General features: G+C 56.4%; 1 protein-coding gene across 1 annotated transcript; it reads right to left on the bottom strand.

Moving 5' to 3' along the window:
- Nucleotides 1-216: 216 nt before the first annotated feature.
- On the bottom strand, nucleotides 217-19497 carry LOC131574057 (voltage-gated potassium channel subunit beta-3-like). The gene is made up of 15 exons (XM_058828442.1): nucleotides 19400-19497; nucleotides 18415-18458; nucleotides 16393-16430; nucleotides 16070-16143; nucleotides 14512-14556; nucleotides 13035-13079; nucleotides 12485-12522; nucleotides 12052-12138; nucleotides 11683-11718; nucleotides 11025-11110; nucleotides 9729-9822; nucleotides 8078-8157; nucleotides 7894-7978; nucleotides 4479-4567; nucleotides 217-544 (listed from the first exon to the last, which is right to left on the bottom strand). The coding sequence occupies exons 1-15, from the start codon at nucleotides 19408-19410 to the stop codon at nucleotides 470-472; spliced, it is 927 nt and encodes a 308-aa protein (XP_058684425.1). The 5' UTR covers nucleotides 19411-19497; the 3' UTR covers nucleotides 217-469.
- Between the last annotated feature and the right edge of the window lie 813 nt (nucleotides 19498-20310).

Below are 20310 nucleotides of genomic sequence, written 5' to 3'. Positions count from 1 at the left end.
GATGGACTGGGATGGGACTGGGATGAACTGGGATGAACTGGGAGGGACTGGGAGGGGACTGGGATGAACTGGGATGAACTGGGAGGGACTGGGATGAACTGGGAGGGAACTGGGATGGACTGGGAGGGACTGGGATGGACTGGGATGAACTGGGATGAACTGGGAACCCCCCCAACCCCGCCCCTCCCCCCCAAAACGAGGCTGAGCCCCTCCCCCACGTGGGAAAAGCCACTTTATTCCCCTCCCCCTACAGCGAGGGGGGGAGGGGCGGGAGGGGGCGTGGCCAAAGCGGCCCCGCCCCCCGCTGGAAGCGCTGCGATTGGTCAGGGCAATGAGAAAGGGGGCGGGGCTTGTGCTTTGATTGGCCCCGCCCCCTTTAAAGGGGCGGGGTTATTGCTGTCAGTCAAAGGTTCCGCGGGGGGCGGGGCCATGCGGGAGCAGCCAATGGGAGGCGGCGGAAGGGGCGGGGTCAGGACGGGGCCGCCCCGCCCCCCAGCAGGGGCTGGAGCTCGCGCAGCGCCGCGGGGCCGAGGCGGGGCAGCACCTGCGGGAAAAACGGGAAAAAACGGGAAAAATTGGGATAAAAAACGGGAATTCCACCCAAAATCAGCCTGGGGAACGTGGAGCCTGAAATCCCAGCAAAAAAAACCCAAAAATCCGCGAAATTGAACCCAAAATCTGAGCAAAATGAGCCAAAATCTGTAAAATCGAACCCAAAATCTGAGCAAAATGACCCAAAATGCACAAAATTGAACCCAAAATCTGAGCAAAATGACCCAAAATCCGCAAAATCGAACCCAAAATCTGAGCAAAATGACCCAAAATGCGCAAAATCGAACCCAAAATCTGAGCAAAATGACCCAAAATCCGCAAAATTGAACCCAAAATTTGAGCAAAATGAGCCAAAATGCGCAAAATCGAACCCAAAATCTGAGCAAAATTACCCAAAATCCGCAAAATCGAACCCAAAATCTGAGCAAAATGACCCAAAATCCGCAAAATCGAACCCAAAATCTGAGCAAAATGAGCCAAAATCCGCGAAATTGAACCCAAAATCTGAGCAAAATGACCCAAAATCTGTAAAATCGAACCCAAAATCTGAGCAAAATGACCCAAAATCTGTAAAATCGAACCCAAAATCTGAGCAAAATGACCCAAAATCCGCGAAATTGAACCCAAAATCTGAGCAAAATGACCCAAAATCTGTAAAATCGAACCCAAAATCTGAGCAAAATGAGCCAAAATCCGCAAAATCGAACCCAAAATCTGAGCAAAATGACCCAAAATCCTCAAAATCGAACCCAAAATCTGAGCAAAATTACCCAAAATCCGCAAATCGAACCCAAAATCTCAGCAAAATGACCCAAAATGCGCAAAATCGAACCCAAAATCTGAGCAAAATTACCCAAAATCCGCAAATCGAACCCAAAATCTCAGCAAAATGACCCAAAATCCGCAAAATCGAACCCAAAATCTGAGCAAAATGACCCAAAATCCGCAAAATCGAACCCAAAATCTGAGCAAAATGACCCAAAATGCGCAAAATTGAACCCAAAATCTGAGCAAAATGACCCAAAATCTGTAAAATCGAACCCAAAATCTGAGCAAAATGACCCAAAATCTGCAAAATCGAACCCAAAATCTGAGTAAAATGACCCAAAATCTGTAAAATCGAACCCAAAATCTGAGCAAAATGACCCAAAATCCGCGAAATTGAACCCAAAATCTGAGCAAAATGACCCAAAATCCGCAAAATCGAACCCAAAATCTGAGCAAAATGACCCAAAATCCGCAAAATCGAACCCAAAATCTGAGCAAAATTACCCAAAATGCACAAAATCGAACCTAAAATCTGAGCAAAATGACCCAAAATCTGTAAAATCGAACCCAAAATCTGAGCAAAATGACCCAAAATCCTCAAAATCGAACCCAAAATCTGAGCAAAATTACCCAAAATCCGCAAATCGAACCCAAAATCTGAGCAAAATGACCCAAAACCCGCAAAATCGAACCCAAAATCTGAGCAAAATGACCCAAATTCTGTAAAATCGAACCCAAAATCTGAGCAAAATGACCCAAAATCCACGAAATCGAACCCAAAATCTGAGCAAAATGAGCCAAAATCCGCAAAATTGAACCCAAAATCTGAGCAAAATGAGCCAAAATCCGCAAAATCGAACCCAAAATCTGAGCAAAATGACCCAAAATCTGTAAAATCGAACCCAAAATCTGAGCAAAATGACCCAAAATCTGTAAAATCGAACCCAAAATCTGAGCAAAATGACCCAAAATCTGTGAAATTGAACCCAAAATCTGAGCAAAATGACCCAAAATCCTCAAAATCGAACCCAAAATCTGAGCAAAATGACCCAAAATCCGCGAAATTGAACCCAAAATCTGAGCAAAATGACCCAAAATGCGCAAAATCAAACCCAAAATCTGAGCAAAATGACCCAAAATCCGCGAAATTGAACCCAAAATCTGAGCAAAATGACCCAAAATCTGCGAAATCGAACCCAAAATCTGAGCAAAATGACCCAAAATCCGCAAAATCGAACCCAAAATCTGAGCAAAATGACCCAAACTTAAAAAAAATCAACACAAAATCTGCGAAAATTCACCCAAATTACGACCCAAAGTCTCAAATGGACCCAAATCAACCCCAAAATCTGACAAAATTAACCAGGAATCTGCAGAATTAACCCAAAATTGGACGGATTAACCCTGAATTGGACAAAATTAACACAAAATCTGGGAAAATTTGCCCAAAATCTGAGCAAAAAAGCCCAAACTGGACACAAATCACCCCAAAATCTGCCAGAATTAACCCCAAATTTCATAAAATTAACCCAATATCCACAAAAATCAACCCAAAAGCTGTGAAAATTAACCTGAATTAGAGAAAATTAACCCCAAATCGACACAAATCACCCCCAAATCTGACAAAATTACCCCAAAAATCGTTCCAAAATCTGCCAAAATTAACCCCAAACCTGACAAAATCAGCCAAAATCCCCCCAAAACGACAGAAACCGCCCCAAAATGAACCCCAGGACACCCAAACCCACCCTGGGACCCCTCAGGACCCCCCAAATTCCCCCAATTTCCATCAGGAGGCCCAAATTTCTCCCCAATTTTCCCCAAATTCCTCAGAAACCCCCAAATTCCCCCGGATTTCCCCCAAATTTCCCCCCAGGATGCCCCAATCCCCTCCCAGTTTCCCCCCAAACCCCTCAGGACCCCCCAAAATGCCCCAAATCCCCCCCTAAACCCCTCCCAGGTTTCTCCAAAATCCCCCAAATCTTCCCCAAATCCCCCAAATCTTCCCCAAATTCCCCCAAATCTCCCTTGAACTCCCCAAATCCCTCCAAAATCTCCCCAAATCCTCCCCAAACCCTTCCCAGACTTCCCCAAATCCCCCCAGGACCCCCCAAATCCTTCCCAAATTTCCCCAAATCCCTCCCAAATTCACCCTGAATCTCCCAAAATCCCCCCAAAATCTCCCAAATCCCCCCCAAACCCCTCCCAGATTTCCCAAAAATCCCCAAATCTTTCCCAAATCTCCCCTGAACTCCCCCAAATCTCCCCCAAAATCCCCCAAATTTCCCCAAACTCCCCCAAATCCCCCCTGAATCTCCCCAAATCTCTCCCAAACCCTTCCCAGATTTCCCCAAAATCCCCAAATTCCCCCAAATGTTCCCCAAATCCCTCCAGGACTCCCCAAATCCCCCCCAAATTTCCCCAAATCCCCCCTGAACTCCCCAAATCCCCCCTAAATCTCCCCAAATCCCTCCCAAATTCCCCCTGAATCTCCCAAAATCCTCTAAAATCCCCCAAATCCCCCCCCCAAACCCCTCCCAGATTTCCCAAAAATCCCCAAATCTTTCCCAAATCTCCCCCAAATCCCCCCTGAACTCCCCCAGATCTCCCCCAAAATCCCCCAAATCCCTCCCAAATTTTTTCCAAATCCCTCCCAAACTGCCCCAAATCCCCCCAGGACCCCCCAAATCCCCCCCAAATCCCTCCCAAATTTCCCCAAATTCCCCCTGAACTCCCCCAAATCCCCCCTAAATCTCCCCAAATCCCCCCTGAATCTCCCAAAATCCTCTAAAATCCCCCAAATCTCCCCCCAAACCCCTCCCAGATTTCCCAAAAATCCCCAAATCTTTCCCAAATCTCCCCCAAATCCCCCCTGAACTCCCCCAAAATCCCCCAAAATCCCCCAAATCCCTCCCAAATTTTTTCCAAATCCCTCCCAAACTGCCCCAAATCCCCCCAGGACCCCCCCAAATCCCTCCCAAATTTCCCCAAAACCCTCCCAAACCCTTCCCAGATTTCCCCAAATCCCCCCAGGACCCCCCCAAATCCCCCCCAAACCCCTCCCAGATTTACCCAAAATCCCCAAATCCCCCAAATCTTCCCCAAATCCCTCCAGGACCCCCCCAAATCCCCTCCCCCCCCCCCAGCCCCTCCCCCACCTGCAGGGCCTGGATTTGCTCCCGAAGCCCCCGGGGGGTCTCGGCCCCCACCAGGACGGAGCTGACGCCCTCGAGCCGCAGGGACCAGGCTGGGGACACGGACAGTGTGTCACCTGTGTCACCCCTGTGTCACCCACCCCATCAGTGTCACCTCAGTGTCACCCCTGAACGCCCTCGAGCCGCAGGGACCAGGCTGGGGACAGGGACAGTGTGTCACCTGTGTCATCTCTGTGTCACCTTAATGTCACCCCTGTGTCACCCTGAGTGTCACCCTGAGTGTCACCCCTGTGTCACCCATCCCATCAGTGTCACCTCCTGTCACCCCTGTGCCACCCCTGTGTCACCCTGAGTGTCACCCACCCCATCAGTGCCACCTCAGTGTCACCCCTGAACGCCCTCGAGCCGCAGGGACCAGGCTGGGGACACGGACAGTGTGTCACCTGTGTCACCTTAATGTCACCTTAATGTCACCCCTGTGTCACCCACCCCATCAGTGTCACCTTAATGTCACCCCTGTGTCACCTCTGTGTCACCCTGAGTGTCACCCACCCCATTGGTGTCACCCCTGAACACCCTCGAGCCGCAGGGACCAGGCTGGGGACAGGGACAGTGTGTCACCTGTGTCACCTCTGTGTCACCTTAATGTCACCTCTGTGTCACCCACCCCATCAGTGTCACCCCTGTGTCACCCCTGAACGCCCTCGAGCCGCAGGGACCAGGCTGGGGACAGGGACAATGTGTCACCTGTGTCACCCCAGTGTCACCCACCCCATCAGTGCCACCTCCTGTCACCTCTGTGTCACCCCTGTGTCACCCACCCCATCAGTGTCACCTCCTGTCACCCTGAGTGTCACCCCTGTGTCACCCACCCCATCAGTGTCACCTCTGTGTCACCCCTGAACGCCCTCGAGCCGCAGGGACCAGGCTGGGGACAGGGACAGTGTGTCACCCCAGTGTCACCTTAATGTCACCCCTGTGTCACCCTGAGTGCCACCCCTGTGTCACCCACCCCATCAGTGCCACCCCTGAACGCCCTCGAGCCGCAGGGACCAGGCTGGGGACATGGACAGGGACAGGGACAGTGTGTCACCTGTGTCACCTTAATGTCACCTCTGGGTTACCTTAATGTCACCCCTGTGTCACCCCTGTGTCACCCACCCCATCAGTGCCACCCCTGAACGCCCTCGAGCCGCAGGGACCAGGCTGGGGACAGGGACAACGTGTCACCTGTGTCACCCTGAGTGTCACCCACCCCATCAGTGTCACCTCCTGTCACCCCTGTGCCACCCCTGTGTCACCCTGAGTGTCACCCACCCCATCAGTGCCACCTCTGTGTCACCCCTGAACGCCCTCGAGCCGCAGGGACCAGGCTGGGGACAGGGACAGGGACAGGGACAGTGTGTCACCTCTGTGTCACCTCTGTGTCACCTCTGTGTCACCTTAATGTCACCTCTGTGTCACCCACCCCATCAGTGTCACCTCCTGTCACCCCTGTGTCACCCCTGTGTCACCCACCCCATCGGTGTCACCCCTGAACGCCCTCGAGCCACAGGGACCAGGCTGGGGACAGGGACAGGGACAGTGTGTCACCCCAGTGTCACCTCTGTGTCACCTCCTGTCACCCCTGTGTCACCTCTGTGTCACCCTGAGTGCCACCCTCAGTGTCACCCACCCCATTGGTGTCACCCCTGAACGCCCTCGAGCCGCAGGGACCAGGCTGGGGACAGGGACAATGTGTCACCTCTGTGTCACCTCTGTGTCACCCTAATGTCACCTTAATGTCACCCCTGTGTCACCCACCCCATCAGTGCCACCCCTGTGTCACCCACCCCATCGGTGTCACCCCTGAACGCCCTCGAGCCGCAGGGACCAGGCTGGGGACAGGGACAGGGACAGTGTGTCACCCCAGTGTCACCTCTGTGTCACCTCTGTGTCACCCTGAGTGCCACCCCTGTGTCACCCACCCCATTGGTGTCACCCCAGTGTCACCTCTGTGTCACCCACCCCATCAGTGTCACCCCTGTGTCACCCACCCCATCAGTGTCACCCCTGAACGCCCTCGAGCCGCAGGGACCAGGCTGGGGACAGGGACAATGTGTCACCTTAATGTCACCCCTGTGTCACCCACCCCATCAGTGTCACCTCCTGTCACCCCTGTGCCACCCCTGTGTCACCCCTGTGTCACCCACCCCATCAGTGTCACCTTAATGTCACCTCTGTGTCACCCCTGTCTCACCCTCAGTGTCACCCACCCCATCGGTGTCACCCCTGAACGCCCTCGAGCCGCAGGGACCAGGCTGGGGACAGGGACAGTGTGTCACCTTAATGTCACCTCTGTGTCACCTTAATGTCACCTTAATGTCACCCCTGTGTCACCCTGAGTGTCACCCACCCCATCGGTGTCACCTCTGTGTCACCCCTGTGTCACCCTGAGTGTCACCCACCCCATCGGTGTCACCTCTGTGTCACCCCTGTGTCACCCTGAGTGTCACCCACCCCATCAGTGTCACCCTGAGTGTCACCCCCAGCTGCAGGGACCAGGCTGGGGACAGCGATGATGTCACCCCTGGGGTCACGCCCCCAGCCCCCCAATGTCCCTGGTGATGGCTCCAGTGTCCCCAATGTCCCCAATGCCATCTCCAGTGTCCCCAGTGATGTCCCCAGTGCCACCCCTGGTGTCCCCAGTGCCATCCCCAGTGTCCCCAGTGTCCCCAGTGCCACCCCCAGTGTCCCCAGTGTCCCCAGTGCTGTCCCCGGTGTCCCCAGTGGTGCCATCCCCAGTGTCCCCAGTGTCCCCAGTGCCATCCCCGGTGTCCCCAGTGGTGCCATCCCCAGTGTCCCCAGTGTCCCCAGTGCCATCCCCGGTGTCCCCGGTGTCCCCAGTGGTGCCATCCCCAGTGTCCCCAGTGTCCCCAGTGCCATCCCCAGGTGTCCCCAGTGGTGTCCCCAGTGCCATCCCCGGTGTCCCCAGTGTCCCCGGTGTCCCCAGTGCCATCCCCGGTGTCCCCAGTGTCCCCAGTGCCATCCCCGGTGTCCCCAGTGTCCCCAGTGGTGCCATCCCCAGTGATGCCCCCAGTGTCCCCAGTGCCATCCCCAGGTGTCCCCAGTGGTGCCATCCCCAGTATCCCCAGTGCCATCCTCGGTGTCCCCGGTGTCCCCAGTGGTGTCCCCAGTGTCCCCAGTGTCCCCAGTGCCACCCCCGGTGTCCCCTCACTGATCCCCAGTGATGTCCCCGGTGTCCCCAGTGCCATCCCCGGTGTCCCCAGTGCCATCCCCAGTGTCCCCAGTGTCCCCGGTGTCCCCAGTGTCCCAGGTGTCCCCAGTGGTGCCATCCCCGGTGTCCCCAGTGGTGTCCCCAGTGGTGCCATCCCCGGTGTCCCCAGTGTCCCCAGTGCCACCCCCGGTGTCCCCTCACCGATCCCCAGCTGTCTCTCGGAGCACCCCAACCTCTGGGCCAGCGGCTGCAGCTCCCCCGGAGCCACCGGGCAGCGGGGCCGGCCCTGGGGACACAGCGGGGACATTTGGGGACATTTGGGGACATTTGGGGACATTTGGGGACATTTGGGGACATTTGGGGACCCCCGGGTGACCGGGGCTACCTTGGCCGGGGCGTTTCCGGGGGTCTCCTCATCCAGGGGGGGCCCAGGGGCCAGCGGGGACCAGGTGACAGCGCCCAGGCCTGGGGACATCGGGGGGGGGTGACCTGGGACCCCCTGACCCCGCCCGGACCCCCCAAAACACCCCTGGCCCCGCCCCAAATCACCCCTGACCCCGCCCCAAACCCATTGGCCACACCCCAAACCCCCTTAGCCCCACCCAAACCCCCTTAGCCCCGCCCTGAACCCCCTTAGCCCCACCCAAACCCCCTTAGCCCCACCCTGAACCCCCTTAGCCCCGCCCAAACCCCCTTAGCCCCACCCCAAACCCCCTTAGCCCCGCCCCAAACCCCCTTAGCCCCGCCCCTGAACCCCCTTAGCCCCGCCCAAACCCCCTTAGCCCCACCCAAACCCCCTTAGCCCCGCCCCAAACCTCCTTAGCCCCGCCCCAAACCCCCTTAGCCCCGCCCCTGAACCCCCTTAGCCCCGCCCAAACCCCCTTAGCCCCGCCCCAAACCCCCTTAGCCCCGCCCCTGAACCCCCTTAGCCCCACCCAAACCCCCTTAGCCCCACCCAAACCCCCTTAGCCCCGCCCAAACCCCCTTAGCCCCACCCAAACCCCCTTAGCCCCGCCCCAAACCCCCTTAGCCCCGCCCCAAACCCCCTTAGCCCCGCCCCTGATCCCCTTAGCCCCACCCAAACCCCCTTAGCCCCACCCAAACCCCCTTAGCCCCGCCCAAACCCCCTTAGCCCCGCCCCAAACCCCCTTAGCCCCACCCAAACCCCCTTAGCCCCGCCCCAAACCCCCTTAGCCCCACCCAAACCCCCTTAGCCCCACCCAAACCCCCTTAGCCCCGCCCCTGAATCCCATTGGCCCCGCCCCAAACCCCCTTAGCCTCACCCCAAACCCCCTTAGCCCCGCCCCAAACCCCCTTAGCCCCACCCTGAACCACCTTAGCCCCACCCTGAACCCCCTTAGCCCCGCCCCTGAACCACCTTAGCCCCACCCAAACCCCCTTAGCCCCGCCCCCAACCCCCCTAGCCCCACCCCAAACCCCCTTAGCCCCGCCCTGAACCCCCTTAGCCCCGCCCCAAACCCCCTTAGCCCCACCCAAACCCCCTTAGCCCCACCCAAACCCCCTTAGCCCCGCCCCAAATCCCCTTAGCCCCGCCCCAAACCCCCTTAGCCCCACCCAAACCCCCTTAGCCCCACCCAAACCCCCTTAGCCCCGCCCCAAACCCCCTTAGCCCCACCCCAAACCCCCTTAGCCCCGCCCCAAACCCCCTTAGCCCCGCCCAAACCCCCTTAGCCCTGCCCCGAACCCCCTTAGCCCCGCCCAAACCCTCTTAGCCCCGCCCCAAACCCCCTTAGCCCCACCCAAACCCCCTTAGCCCCGCCCCTTTCTCCACAGGCCACGCCCCCATCCGTTAACCACGCCCCAATTACCCCTCCCTCTTTGGCCACGCCCCCTTGGCCTGGCCACGCCCCCAGCCCCACCCAGCCATTGGTTCCACCCCTTTCAAATCGGCCACGCCCTCCCTGTGGCCCCACCCCTTCAACCGGCCACACCCTCTCCTGTGGCCACACCCCTTGGACACACCCCCCCGACCACGCCCTTTTAAGCCCCGCCCCTTGCCGTGGCCCCGCCCCTACCGAGGTGGCGGAAGAGGCGGGGCTCCGGCGGAAGCTCCGCCCACTGGCACACGGGGGCCACCAGGTTGAGCTGGCGGGCAACGGCGAAAGTGTCCTGGGGAGGGGACAGCGCTGTCACCTCACCTGGGACACCTGGGACACCTGGGACACCTGTGTGACCTCACCTGTGTGTCACCTGTGTGTCACCTCACTTGGGACACCTGGGACACCTGTGTGTCACCTGTGTCACCTGTGTGACCTCACCTGTGTGTCACCTGTGTGTCACCTCACCTGTGTGTCACCTCACCTGTGTCACCTCACCTGGGACACCTGGGACACCTCACCTGGGACAACTGTGTGTCACCTGTGTGTCACCTGTGTGTCACCTGACCTGTCACCTGACCTGTGTCACCTCACCTGGGACACCTCACCTGGGACACCAGGGACACCTGGGACACCTGTGTCACCTGGGACACCTGTGTCACCTGTGTGTCACCTGTGTCACCTCACCTGTGTCACCTCACCTGTGTCACCTGTGTCACCTCACCTGGGACACCTGGGACACCTGACCTGTGTCACCTGTGTCACCTGCCCTGTGTCACCCCCAAATGTCCCCTCGTCCCTTCCCCCTCCCCACCCGCCCTGTCCCCCAAATGTCCCCAAATGTCCCCAAATGTCCCCCTTTCCCGCTGTCCCCGCCCCCCATGATGTCACCAGTGTCCCCCCTCGTGTCCCCGCCCCCATGACGTCACCATCCCATTTCCCCCCCTCCCCATGACATCACAGGTAACCCCCGCCCCCTTTCCTGCTGTCCCCGCCCACCATGACGTCATCACCCCATTTCCCCATGACATCACGGGTAAACCCCGCCCCCTTTCCCGCTGTCCCCACCCACCATGACATCATCACCCACCCCATGACATCACGGGTAAACCCCACCCCCTTTCCCGCTGTCCCCGCCCACCATGATGTCATCATCCACCCCATGACGTCACAGGTAAACCCCGCCCCCTTTCCTGCTGTCCCCGCCCACCATGACATCATCACCCACCCCATGACATCACGGGTAAACCCCGCCCCCTTCCCCGCTGTCCCCGCCCACCATGACATCATCATCCCATTCCCCCATGACATCACAGGTAAACCCCGCCCCCTTTCCTGCTGTCCCCGCCCACCATGACATCATCACCCACCCCATGACATCACGGGTAAACCCCGCCCCCTTCCCCGCTGTCCCCGCCCACCATGACATCATCATCCCATTCCCCCATGACATCACAGGCAAACCCCGCCCCCTTTCCCGCTGTCCCCGCCCACCATGACGTCACCGGGGGCGCCCCCGGCCGTGCCCCAATAGAGCGCCAGGCCCTGCTCGATGACGTCACTCATGGCACGAACCAACTCTGCCGGAAAGGGGGGGGGGAGTGACCACGTTAACGCCGGGGGGGGTTTGGGGGGGATTTTGGGGGGTCTGGAGGGGTTCGGGGGGGTTTGGGGGGGATTTTGGGGGGTCTGGAGGGGTTTGGGGGGGTCTGGAGGGGTTTGGGGGGGATTCTGGGGGGGGTCTGGAGGGGTTTGGGGGGAATTCTGGGGGGTCTGGAGGGGTTTGGGGGGCTCTGGAGGGGTCTGGAAGGGTTTGGGGGGATTTTGGGGGGTCTGGAGGGGTTTGGGGGGGTTTGGAGGGGTTTGGGGGGGATTTTGGGGGGTCTGGAAGGGTTTGGGGGGAATTCTGGGGGGTCTGGAGGGGTTTGGAGGGGATTTTGAGGGGTCTGAAAGGGTTTGGGGGGGATTCTGGGGGGTCTGGAGAGGTTTGGGGGAGTCTGGAGGGGTTTGGGGGGGATTTTGGGGGAGTCTGGAGGGGTTTGGGGGGGATTTTGGGGGGGTCTGGAGGAGTTTGGGGGGGATTTTGGGGGGGATTTTGGGGGGTCTGGAGGGGTTTTGGGGTTTGTCTCCCCCCCCATTTCCCCCTTGGTACCTTCCAGCCGCAGCAGCCGCAGGGTTGGGTCCATTCCTGGATAGGGGGGGGGGGGACACGTGAGGGGCGTGGCCACAAAGGGGGCGTGGTCACAGCGGGGGGCGTGGTCACAGAGGGGGCGTGGCCACTGCCATTAGTGCCAGGAGGGGCTGGGTGTGGGCGTGGCCAATGGAGGAGCTTTTAAGAGTGGGCGTGGCCTGGGGAAAAGGGGGCGTGGCCTCCCAAATGAAAGGGCGTGGCCTGGCCAGGAGGGGCGTGGCCAAATGATGGGTGTGGCATGAGCGGGATGACGTCACCGTGATGGGCGTGGCCCGGGGGCGTGGCCTGAGACAAAGGGGCGTGGCCTGGCTGAAAGGGGCGTGGCCTCACCCTCATTGTGGGCGGGGCCTGGGCGGGGTCCGGCGAAGACGACGTCGACGTAATCGAGCTGGAGGCGGAGCAGAGACCCCCGGAGACCTGTGGGGGGCGGGGTCACGCTCAGGCCACGCCCACACTGACCCCAGAGGGGGCGTGGCCAAGCTTAAACCACCCCCACAGCCAATCAAGCATTTAAAGGGGGCGTGGCCACATTTAAGCCACGCCCACAACCCCAATAACCCACAGGGGGCGTGGCCAAGGTGAAGCCACGCCCACAAAAGCCTGGGAGCCACGGGGGCGTGGTCAGGGTTGAGCCACGCCCACAGCTTTGCCCATATAAGGGCATAGAGCGTGTAGGGGTGGCCACGCCCCCTTTGTGGCCACGCCCCCTTTGTGGCCACGCCCCCTTTGTGGCCACGCCCCCTTTGTGGCCCCGCCCCCTCACCTTCCAGCAGGTGCTTCCTGGAGAGGCCCCGGTCGGGTCTGGGGAGGCAAAAAAAACCCAAATTTACCCCAAAAAACCCCAAATTCACCCAAAGGCACCAAAATTCACCCAAAATTCTCAAATTCGCTCTCGAAAAGTAAAATTTATCCCCCAAAAAATGCCCAAATCTACCCCAAAACACCTCAAAATCCACCCGGAGACACCAAAATTCACCCCAAAAAACAGAATTCCTCCCAAAAACGGCAAATCCGCGCCAAGACCCAAAAATACCCAAAATTCCACCCAAAATCCACCCCGAAAATTCAAAGTTTATCTCAGGAACCTCAAAATCCCCCCAAGACCACCCCAAAAAACCCCAAATTTCCTCCCTCCCCAAAAAAAACTCTGGAAAAAAACCCTCAAATGTCAAAATTCCCCCCCCCAAACCCCAAATTCACCCCGAAATGTCCCAAAATTTCCCCCAAAATGATCAGAAGGGCCCGGAAAGGAGCCCAAAATCCCCCAAAATGACCCCAAATTCCCCCCCCCGTGGTGCATTGTGGGTACTCACGGCGCCCCCCAGTGGACGCGCGTGGTGATGACGTAACTGGAGCGCCTGGGGGGGGAGGGGCGAGGATGGGGGAGGGGCTGCGACCCCAAATCCCCCCCCCAGACACACATGGGAACCCAAAATCCGCCAAAATCACCCCAAAATTATCCCGGGAGCCCTGAAAAATCCCAGAGGGAGCCCAAAATCCACCAAAATCACCCCAAAATCCGCCAAAATCACCCCAAAATCCACCAAAATCCACCAAAATCACCCCAAAATCCAGCAAAATCACCCCAAAATCCGCCAAAATCACCCCAAAATTATCCCGGGAGCCCTGAAAAATCTCAGAGGGAGCCCAAAATCCACCAAAATCACCCCAAAATCCACCAAAATCCACCAAAATCACCCCAAAATCCGCCAAAATCATCCCAAAATCCGCCAAAATCACCCCAAAATCACCCCAAAATCACCCCAAAATCCGCCAAAATCACCCCAAAATCCGCCAAAATCACCCCAAAATCCACCAAAATCACCCCAAAATCTGCCAAAATCCACCAAAATCACCCCAAAATCCGCCAAAATCACCCCAAAATCCGCCAAAATCACCCCAAAATCCACCAAAATCACCCCAAAATCCACCAAAATTTCACCCATGGACCCCAAAATCCACCCAAATCACCCCAAAATCTGCCAAAATCACCCCAAAATCCACCAAAATCACCCCAAAATCCACCAAAATAACCCCAAATCCACCAAAATCACCCCAAAATCCGCCAAAATCACCCCAAAATCCGCCAAAATCACCCCAAAATCCACCAAAATCACCCCAAAATCCAGCAAGATCACCCCAAAATCCACCAAAATCACCCCAAAATCCGCCAAAATCACCCTAAAATCACCCCAAAATCCGCCAAAATCAGCCAAAATCCGCCAAAATCACCCCAAAATTCCACCCAGGACCCCCAAAAATCCTTCCAGGATCCCAAAATCCCACCCAGGAATGCCAAAATCCGCCAAAATCACCCCAAAATCCCACCCAGGAACCCCAAAAATCCTCCCAGAGTCCCCAAAATCCACCAAAATCTCTCGGGATCTCCAAAATCCCACCTGGGACACCCAAAATCCACCAAAACCAACCCAAAATTCCACCTGGGAACCCCAAAATTCCAGCCAGGAACCCCAAAATGTCCCCAGGAACCACAAAATCCTCCAAAACCACCCCAAAATCTTCCTGGGACTCCAGAATTCCCCCCCAGGATCCCAAAATCCACCAAAATCCCACCCAGGGACCCCAAAATTCACCAAAATCTCCCCAAAATCCCACCCAGGGACCCCAAAATCCACCAAAATCCCCCCAAAATCTCACCCAGGGACCCCAAAATCCCCCCAAAATCCCACCCAGGGACCCCAAAATTCACCAAAACCACCCCAAAATCCCACCCAGGGACCCCAAAATTCACCAAAATCCCCCCAAAATCCCCTCCCGCCCCTCCCCCACCTCCATCCTTTGCTCCTCAGGATCCTCCCGAGCATCTTCTCCACCCTGAGGGAATTTGGGGCAAATTTCAGGGATTTTGGGTTTTTTTGGGTGGGAATTTTGGTTTTTTGGGGGATTTTTGGGTCGGGATATTTTTTGAGGGGGAGATTTTGGGGCTGGGATTGGGGATTTTTGTGATTTTGGGGGAGTTTCGGTGATTTTTGGGGTTTTTTTTGGTGATTTTGGGGAGGTTTTGGGCTGAATTTTGGGGCTTTCTGGGTTTTTTTTGGTGATTTTTTGAGGAGGATTTTGGTGATTTTTTGGGGAGGATTTTTGGGAATTTTGGGGAGGATTTTTGGGAATTTTTGGTGATTTTGGGGGGAATTATTGGTGATTTTGGGGGATTTCTGGCAATTTTGGGGGGTTTTTGGTAGTTTAGGGGGGATTTTTGGTGATTTTGGGGGATTTATGGCGATTTTTGGGGATTTTGGGGGGATTTTTGGTGATTTTGGGGGTTTTTGGTAATTTTGGGGGGATTTTGGGGGATTTTTGGGGGTTTTTGGTAATTTTGGGGGGATTTTTGGTGATTTTGGGGATTTTTGGTAATTTTGGGGGGATTTTTGGTGATTTTGGGGGTTTTTGGTAGTTTTGGGGGAGGATTTTTGGTTATTTTGGGGGGTTTTGGTAATTTTGGGGGGGGTTTGGTGATTTTGGGGGTTTTTGGTAATTTTGGGGGAGGATTTTTGGTGATTTTTGGGGATTTTGGTAATTTTGGAGGGATTTTTGGTGATTTTGGGGGTTTTTGGTAATTTAGGGGGGATTTTTGGGGTTTTTGGTAATTTTGGGGGAGGATTTTTGGTTATTTTGGGGGGTTTTGGTAATTTTGGGGGGATTTTTGGTGATTTTGGGGGCTTTTGGTAATTTTGAGATGGATTTTAGGGATTTTTTGGGGGATTTTTGAAATCAGGATTGAATTTTTTTAGGATTTTTTGGGGTCTGGCAGGGGAAATTTGGACTTTTTTGGGGGCATTTTAGATTTTTGGAACATTCTTGGACTCAGGTTTGGGATTTTTCACCTTTTTGGTGTCTGGGTTTTTTTGGGGGGAAGATTTTTGGGGGAATTTGGGGGATTTTTGGGAGAATTTGAGGGAATTTGGGGGATTTTTGGGTGAATTTGGGGGATTTTGGGGGAATTTGGGGGAATTTGGGGGATTTTTGGGGGAATTTTGGGGATTTTTGGGGGAATTTGGGGGAATTTGGGGGATTTTTGGGGGAATTTTGGGGATTTTTGGGGGAATTTGGGGGAATTTGGGGGATTTTTGGGGGAATTTGGGGGATTTTGGGGGGAATTTTGGGGATTTTTGGGGGAATTTGGGGGAATTTGGGGGGAATTTGGGGGATTTTTGGGGTCAGAGCTGCATTTTTAGGGGGTCAATATTGGATTTTTTAAGCGATTTTGAAGCCAAAATTGGAATTTTTTGGGGTTTTTGGGGTGGGGATTTTTTTGGGGGGAACTTTTGGGGTCTGGGGAGGTTTTTGGGGGTCCAGGGAGGATTTTGGGGTCCCCCCCCCCCCGTACCTGGCCGAGGCTTCGGCCGCGTCGAAAAGCGTCACCCCCAATTCGTAAGCGGCGCTCAGCACCTGCTCAGCCTCCTGGGAAACCCAAAATTTGGGGAGGGGGAGTCAGGGAGGGACCCCCAAATCCGGGGGGGGCACCCCCAAAAAAGAGGAGTCCCAAAAATGAGGAAAAAACCCCAAAAAAAGAGAAAAAAACGGCAAAAAACGGGTGGGAAATGCCCCAAAAAAAGGGAAAATTAATAAAAATAAGGGGGGGACCCCAAAAATTGAAGGGACCCCAAAAAAAAAAGGGGGGGACACTGAAATTTTGGGGGGGGGTCTCACCTCCTCGGAGGTCCCGGCCCCGAAGGTCCCGCGGGCACCTGGGGGGGGGAAATTGGGGATGAAGAGAAAGGGACCCCCAAAAACCCCAAATTTCAGCCCAAAAAGCACTCAGGGAGCCCAAAATCCCCCAAAATCACCCCAAAATCCCCCTAAATTCACCCAAATCCCCAGAAATTGCCCCAAAATGTTCCCAAAATCCCCCAAATCTCCTGAAATCTTCCCCAAAGCTCCTAAAATTCTCCAAATTCCCCCAAATCCTCCCCAAATCCCCCTGAAATTCCCCCTAAATCCCTCAAACCCTCCCAAAATCCCCCAAAATCCCCTAAAATCCCCCCAAATCCCCCTTAAATCTCCCCAAAATTCCCCAAAATCCACAAAACTCCCGGAAATCCTCTGAATTCCACCCAAATCTGCCCAAAATCTCCCCCAAATCCTCCCAAAATCCCCCCAAATCTCCCCCAAATCCACCCCAATCCCTCCAAAATCCCCCAAATCCTCCCCAAAACCTCCTGAGATCCCCAAAAATCCCCCCTGGGAATTCCAGTACCCCAAAATCCACCCCAAAATCCCCGGAAAATTCCCAAATTCTCCCCAAAATTCCCAAAGTTCCCCAAATTCTCCCCAAAATTCCCCAATTCCCCCCCAAATTCCCCAAAATCCACCCCAAAACCCCCCAAAATTCCCCAAATTCCCCCAAAAAATCCTCAAATTTCCCAAATCCCCAAATTCCCCCCCAAATTCCCAAAATTCCCCCTAAAAATCCCCCCAAAAATTCCCCAAATTCCCCAAAATTCCCTGAATTCCCCCAAAAATCCCCAAAAATTCCCCCCAAAATTCCCCAAATCCCAAAATTCTCCCCAAAATTCCCCAAATTCCCCCCAAAATTCCCCCCAAAATTCCCCAAATCCTCCCCAAAATTCCCCAAATTCCCCCCAAAATTCTCTAAATTCCCCCTAAAATTCCTGAAATTTCTCCCCAAATCCCAAAATTCCCCCCAAAATTCCCCCCAAAATTCCCCAAATCCCCAAATCCTCCCCAAAATTCCCCAAATTCCCCCCAAAATTCCCCCAAAATTCCCCAAATTCCCCCCAAGAATCCCAAAATTCCCCCTAAAAATCCCCCCAAAATTCCCAAAATTCCCCCAAAATTCCCCAAAAATTCCCCCCAAAATTCCCAAAATCCCAAAATTCTCCCCCAAAATTCCTCCCAAAATCCCCAAATTCCCCCCAAATCCCAAAATTCTCCCCAAAATTCCCCAAATTCCCCCCAAAATTCCCCGAATTCCCCCCAAAATTCCCCCCCAAAATTCCCCAAATCCCCAAATTCTCCCCAAAATTCCCCAAATTCCCCCCAAAAATCCCAACATTCCCCCCAAAAATCCCCCGAAAATCCCAAAATTCCCCCCAAAATTCCCCCCAAAATTCCCCCAAAATTCCCCAAATCCCCAAATCCTCCCCAAAATTCCCCAAATTCCCCCCAAGAATCCCAAAATTCCCCCTAAAAATCCCCCGAAAATCCCAAAATTCCCCCCAAAATTCCCCAAATTCCCCCTAAAAATCCCCCAAAAATCCCAAAATTCCCCCCAAAAATCCCCAAATTCCCCCAAAATTCCCCAAATCCCCAAATCCTCCCCAAAATTTCCCCAAATTCCCCCCGAAATTCCCAAAATTCCCCCTAAAAATCCCCTGAAAATCCCAAAAATCTCCCCAAAATCCCAAAATTCCCCCCTTAAATCCCAAAATTCCCCCCAAAATTCCCCCAAAATTCCCCAAATCCCCAAATCCTCCCCAAAATTCCCCAAATTCCCCCCAAGAATCCCAAAATTCCCCCCAAAATTTCCCAAATTCCCCCTAAAAATCCCCCAAAAATCCCCAAATTCCCCCCTAAAATCCCAAAATTCCCCCGAAAAATCCCAAAATTCCCCCCAAATTCCCCAAATTCCCCCTAAAATTCCCGAATTCCCCCCAAAATTCCCGAATTCCCCCCAAAATTCCCAAAATTCCCCAAATTCCCGCTCCTCACCCAGCCCCAGGCAGGACACGCGGAGCCCCGAGCGCCCGAGGGTCCTGGGGGGGCACAAAATGGGGAGGGGTCACCCCAAAAGGGACCCGGGACCCCCCAAATAAACCCGGGACCCCCCAAAAGGGACTCGGGAGCCCCCAAAAGGGACTCGGGACCCCCCCAAAATTAACCCGGGACCCCCAAAATGGGGCCCGGGGACCCCAAAATAGGACTTGAGACCCCGCAAAATAAACCCGGGGACCCCAAAATGGGACTCGGGACCCCTAAAAATGAACTCGGGACCCCCAAAATAAACCCAGGACCCCCTAAAAGGGACCCGACCCCCACCCAAATAAATCCGGGGACCCCCAAAATAAACCCAGGGACCCCCAAAAGGGACCCGACCCCCACCCAAATAAACTCAGGGACCCCAAATAAACCCAGGGACCCCCAAAAGGGACCCGACCCCTCCCCCAATTAAACCCAGGGACCCCGAAAGGGACTCGGGACCCCCCCCAAAATAAACCCAGGGACCCCAAATAAACCCGACCCCTCCCCAAAATAAACCCGGGACCCCCAAAAGGGAGTCGGGACCCCCCCCAATAAACCCGGGGACCCCTAAATGAACCCAGGGACCCCCCCCCAGTAAAACCCAGGGACCCCTAAAAGGGACCCGACCCCTCCCCCAATTAAACCCGGGACCCCCAATTAAACCCGGGACCCCCAATAAACCCAGGGACCCCCAAAATGGGGCCAAGGGACCCCCAGAACGGGACCCGACCCCTCCCCCAATTAAACCCGGGACCCCCAAAAGGGACCCGACCCCTCCCCCAATTAAAGCCGGGGACCCCCAATTAAAGCCGGGGACCCCTAAAAGGGACCCGACCCCTCCCCCAATTAAAGCCGGGACCCCCAATTAAAGCCGGGGACCCCCAAAAGGGACCCGACCCCTCCCCCCCCGCCCCCCCCCCGCCCCGCGGCCCCTCCCCCCGCCCCTCCCCCATACCGGTATTTCATGCCGGGCCCGGGGGTCGCTCCTGGGGGGTCCCTTTTGGCGGCCGCCGCCCCTCCCCCACCCCCCCCGACCCCCGCGGGGCCTCCCCTCCCCCCTCCCCCCCCGGATTTCTGCGGGGCGCCCCCTCCCCTCCCCCCCTCCCCCTCCCCCTCCTCCCCCCCCTCCCGCCGCGCCCCTCCCCCCCCGCCCCGGCCGCCCCTCCCCCCCCCGGGCCGGGCCCGCGCAGGCTCTGCTCGGTGCACGCGATCGAGACCTGCATTGGGGGGGGGGGAGGGGCCGGGGGGACCCCCGAAATGGGGGTGGGGGAGGGGCCCGCAGGGGTCGCGGCGTCCCCGGAGCGGGCGGAGAGCGGGGGGAGGGGCGGGGCCGCGCCGGGAGCGAGGCCACGCCCACCGGAGCGCGCGCGGGGGGGGGGCGGGGCTTTGGCGTGCGGGGCCACGCCCACCGGCGTCCGATATTTGCATGCGGGGCCACGCCCACCGGCGTCCGATATTTGCATGCGTGGCCACGCCCACCGGAGCGTGCGGGATTTGCATGCGGGGCCACGCCCACCGGCGTCCGAAATTTGCATGCGGGGCCACGCCCACCGGCGGCCTATATTTGCATGCGGGGCCACGCCCACCGGCGTCCGATATTTGCATGCGTGGCCACGCCCACCGGAGCGCGCGGGACGGGATTTGCATATGCGGCCACGCCCACCGTCGCGCGCGGGATTTGCATGCGTGGCCACGCCCACTGGAGCGTGCGGGATTTGCATATGCGGCCACGCCCACCGGCGCGCGCAGGGCGGGATTTGCATGCGGGGCCACGCCCACCGGCGCGCGCGCAGGGTTAAAGGGGCGGGGCTTAAAGTGGGCGGAGCTCAAAGTGGGCGTGGTTTAAAGGGGCGGGGCTTAAAGGGG

The sequence above is a fragment of the Poecile atricapillus genome (assembly GCF_030490865.1).
Source record: "Poecile atricapillus isolate bPoeAtr1 chromosome 36 unlocalized genomic scaffold, bPoeAtr1.hap1 SUPER_36_unloc_1, whole genome shotgun sequence".
Lineage (NCBI taxonomy): Eukaryota > Metazoa > Chordata > Aves > Passeriformes > Paridae > Poecile > Poecile atricapillus.
Note: the sequence above shows the minus strand (reverse complement) of the source record. Positions and strands in the feature narration are given on the sequence as shown.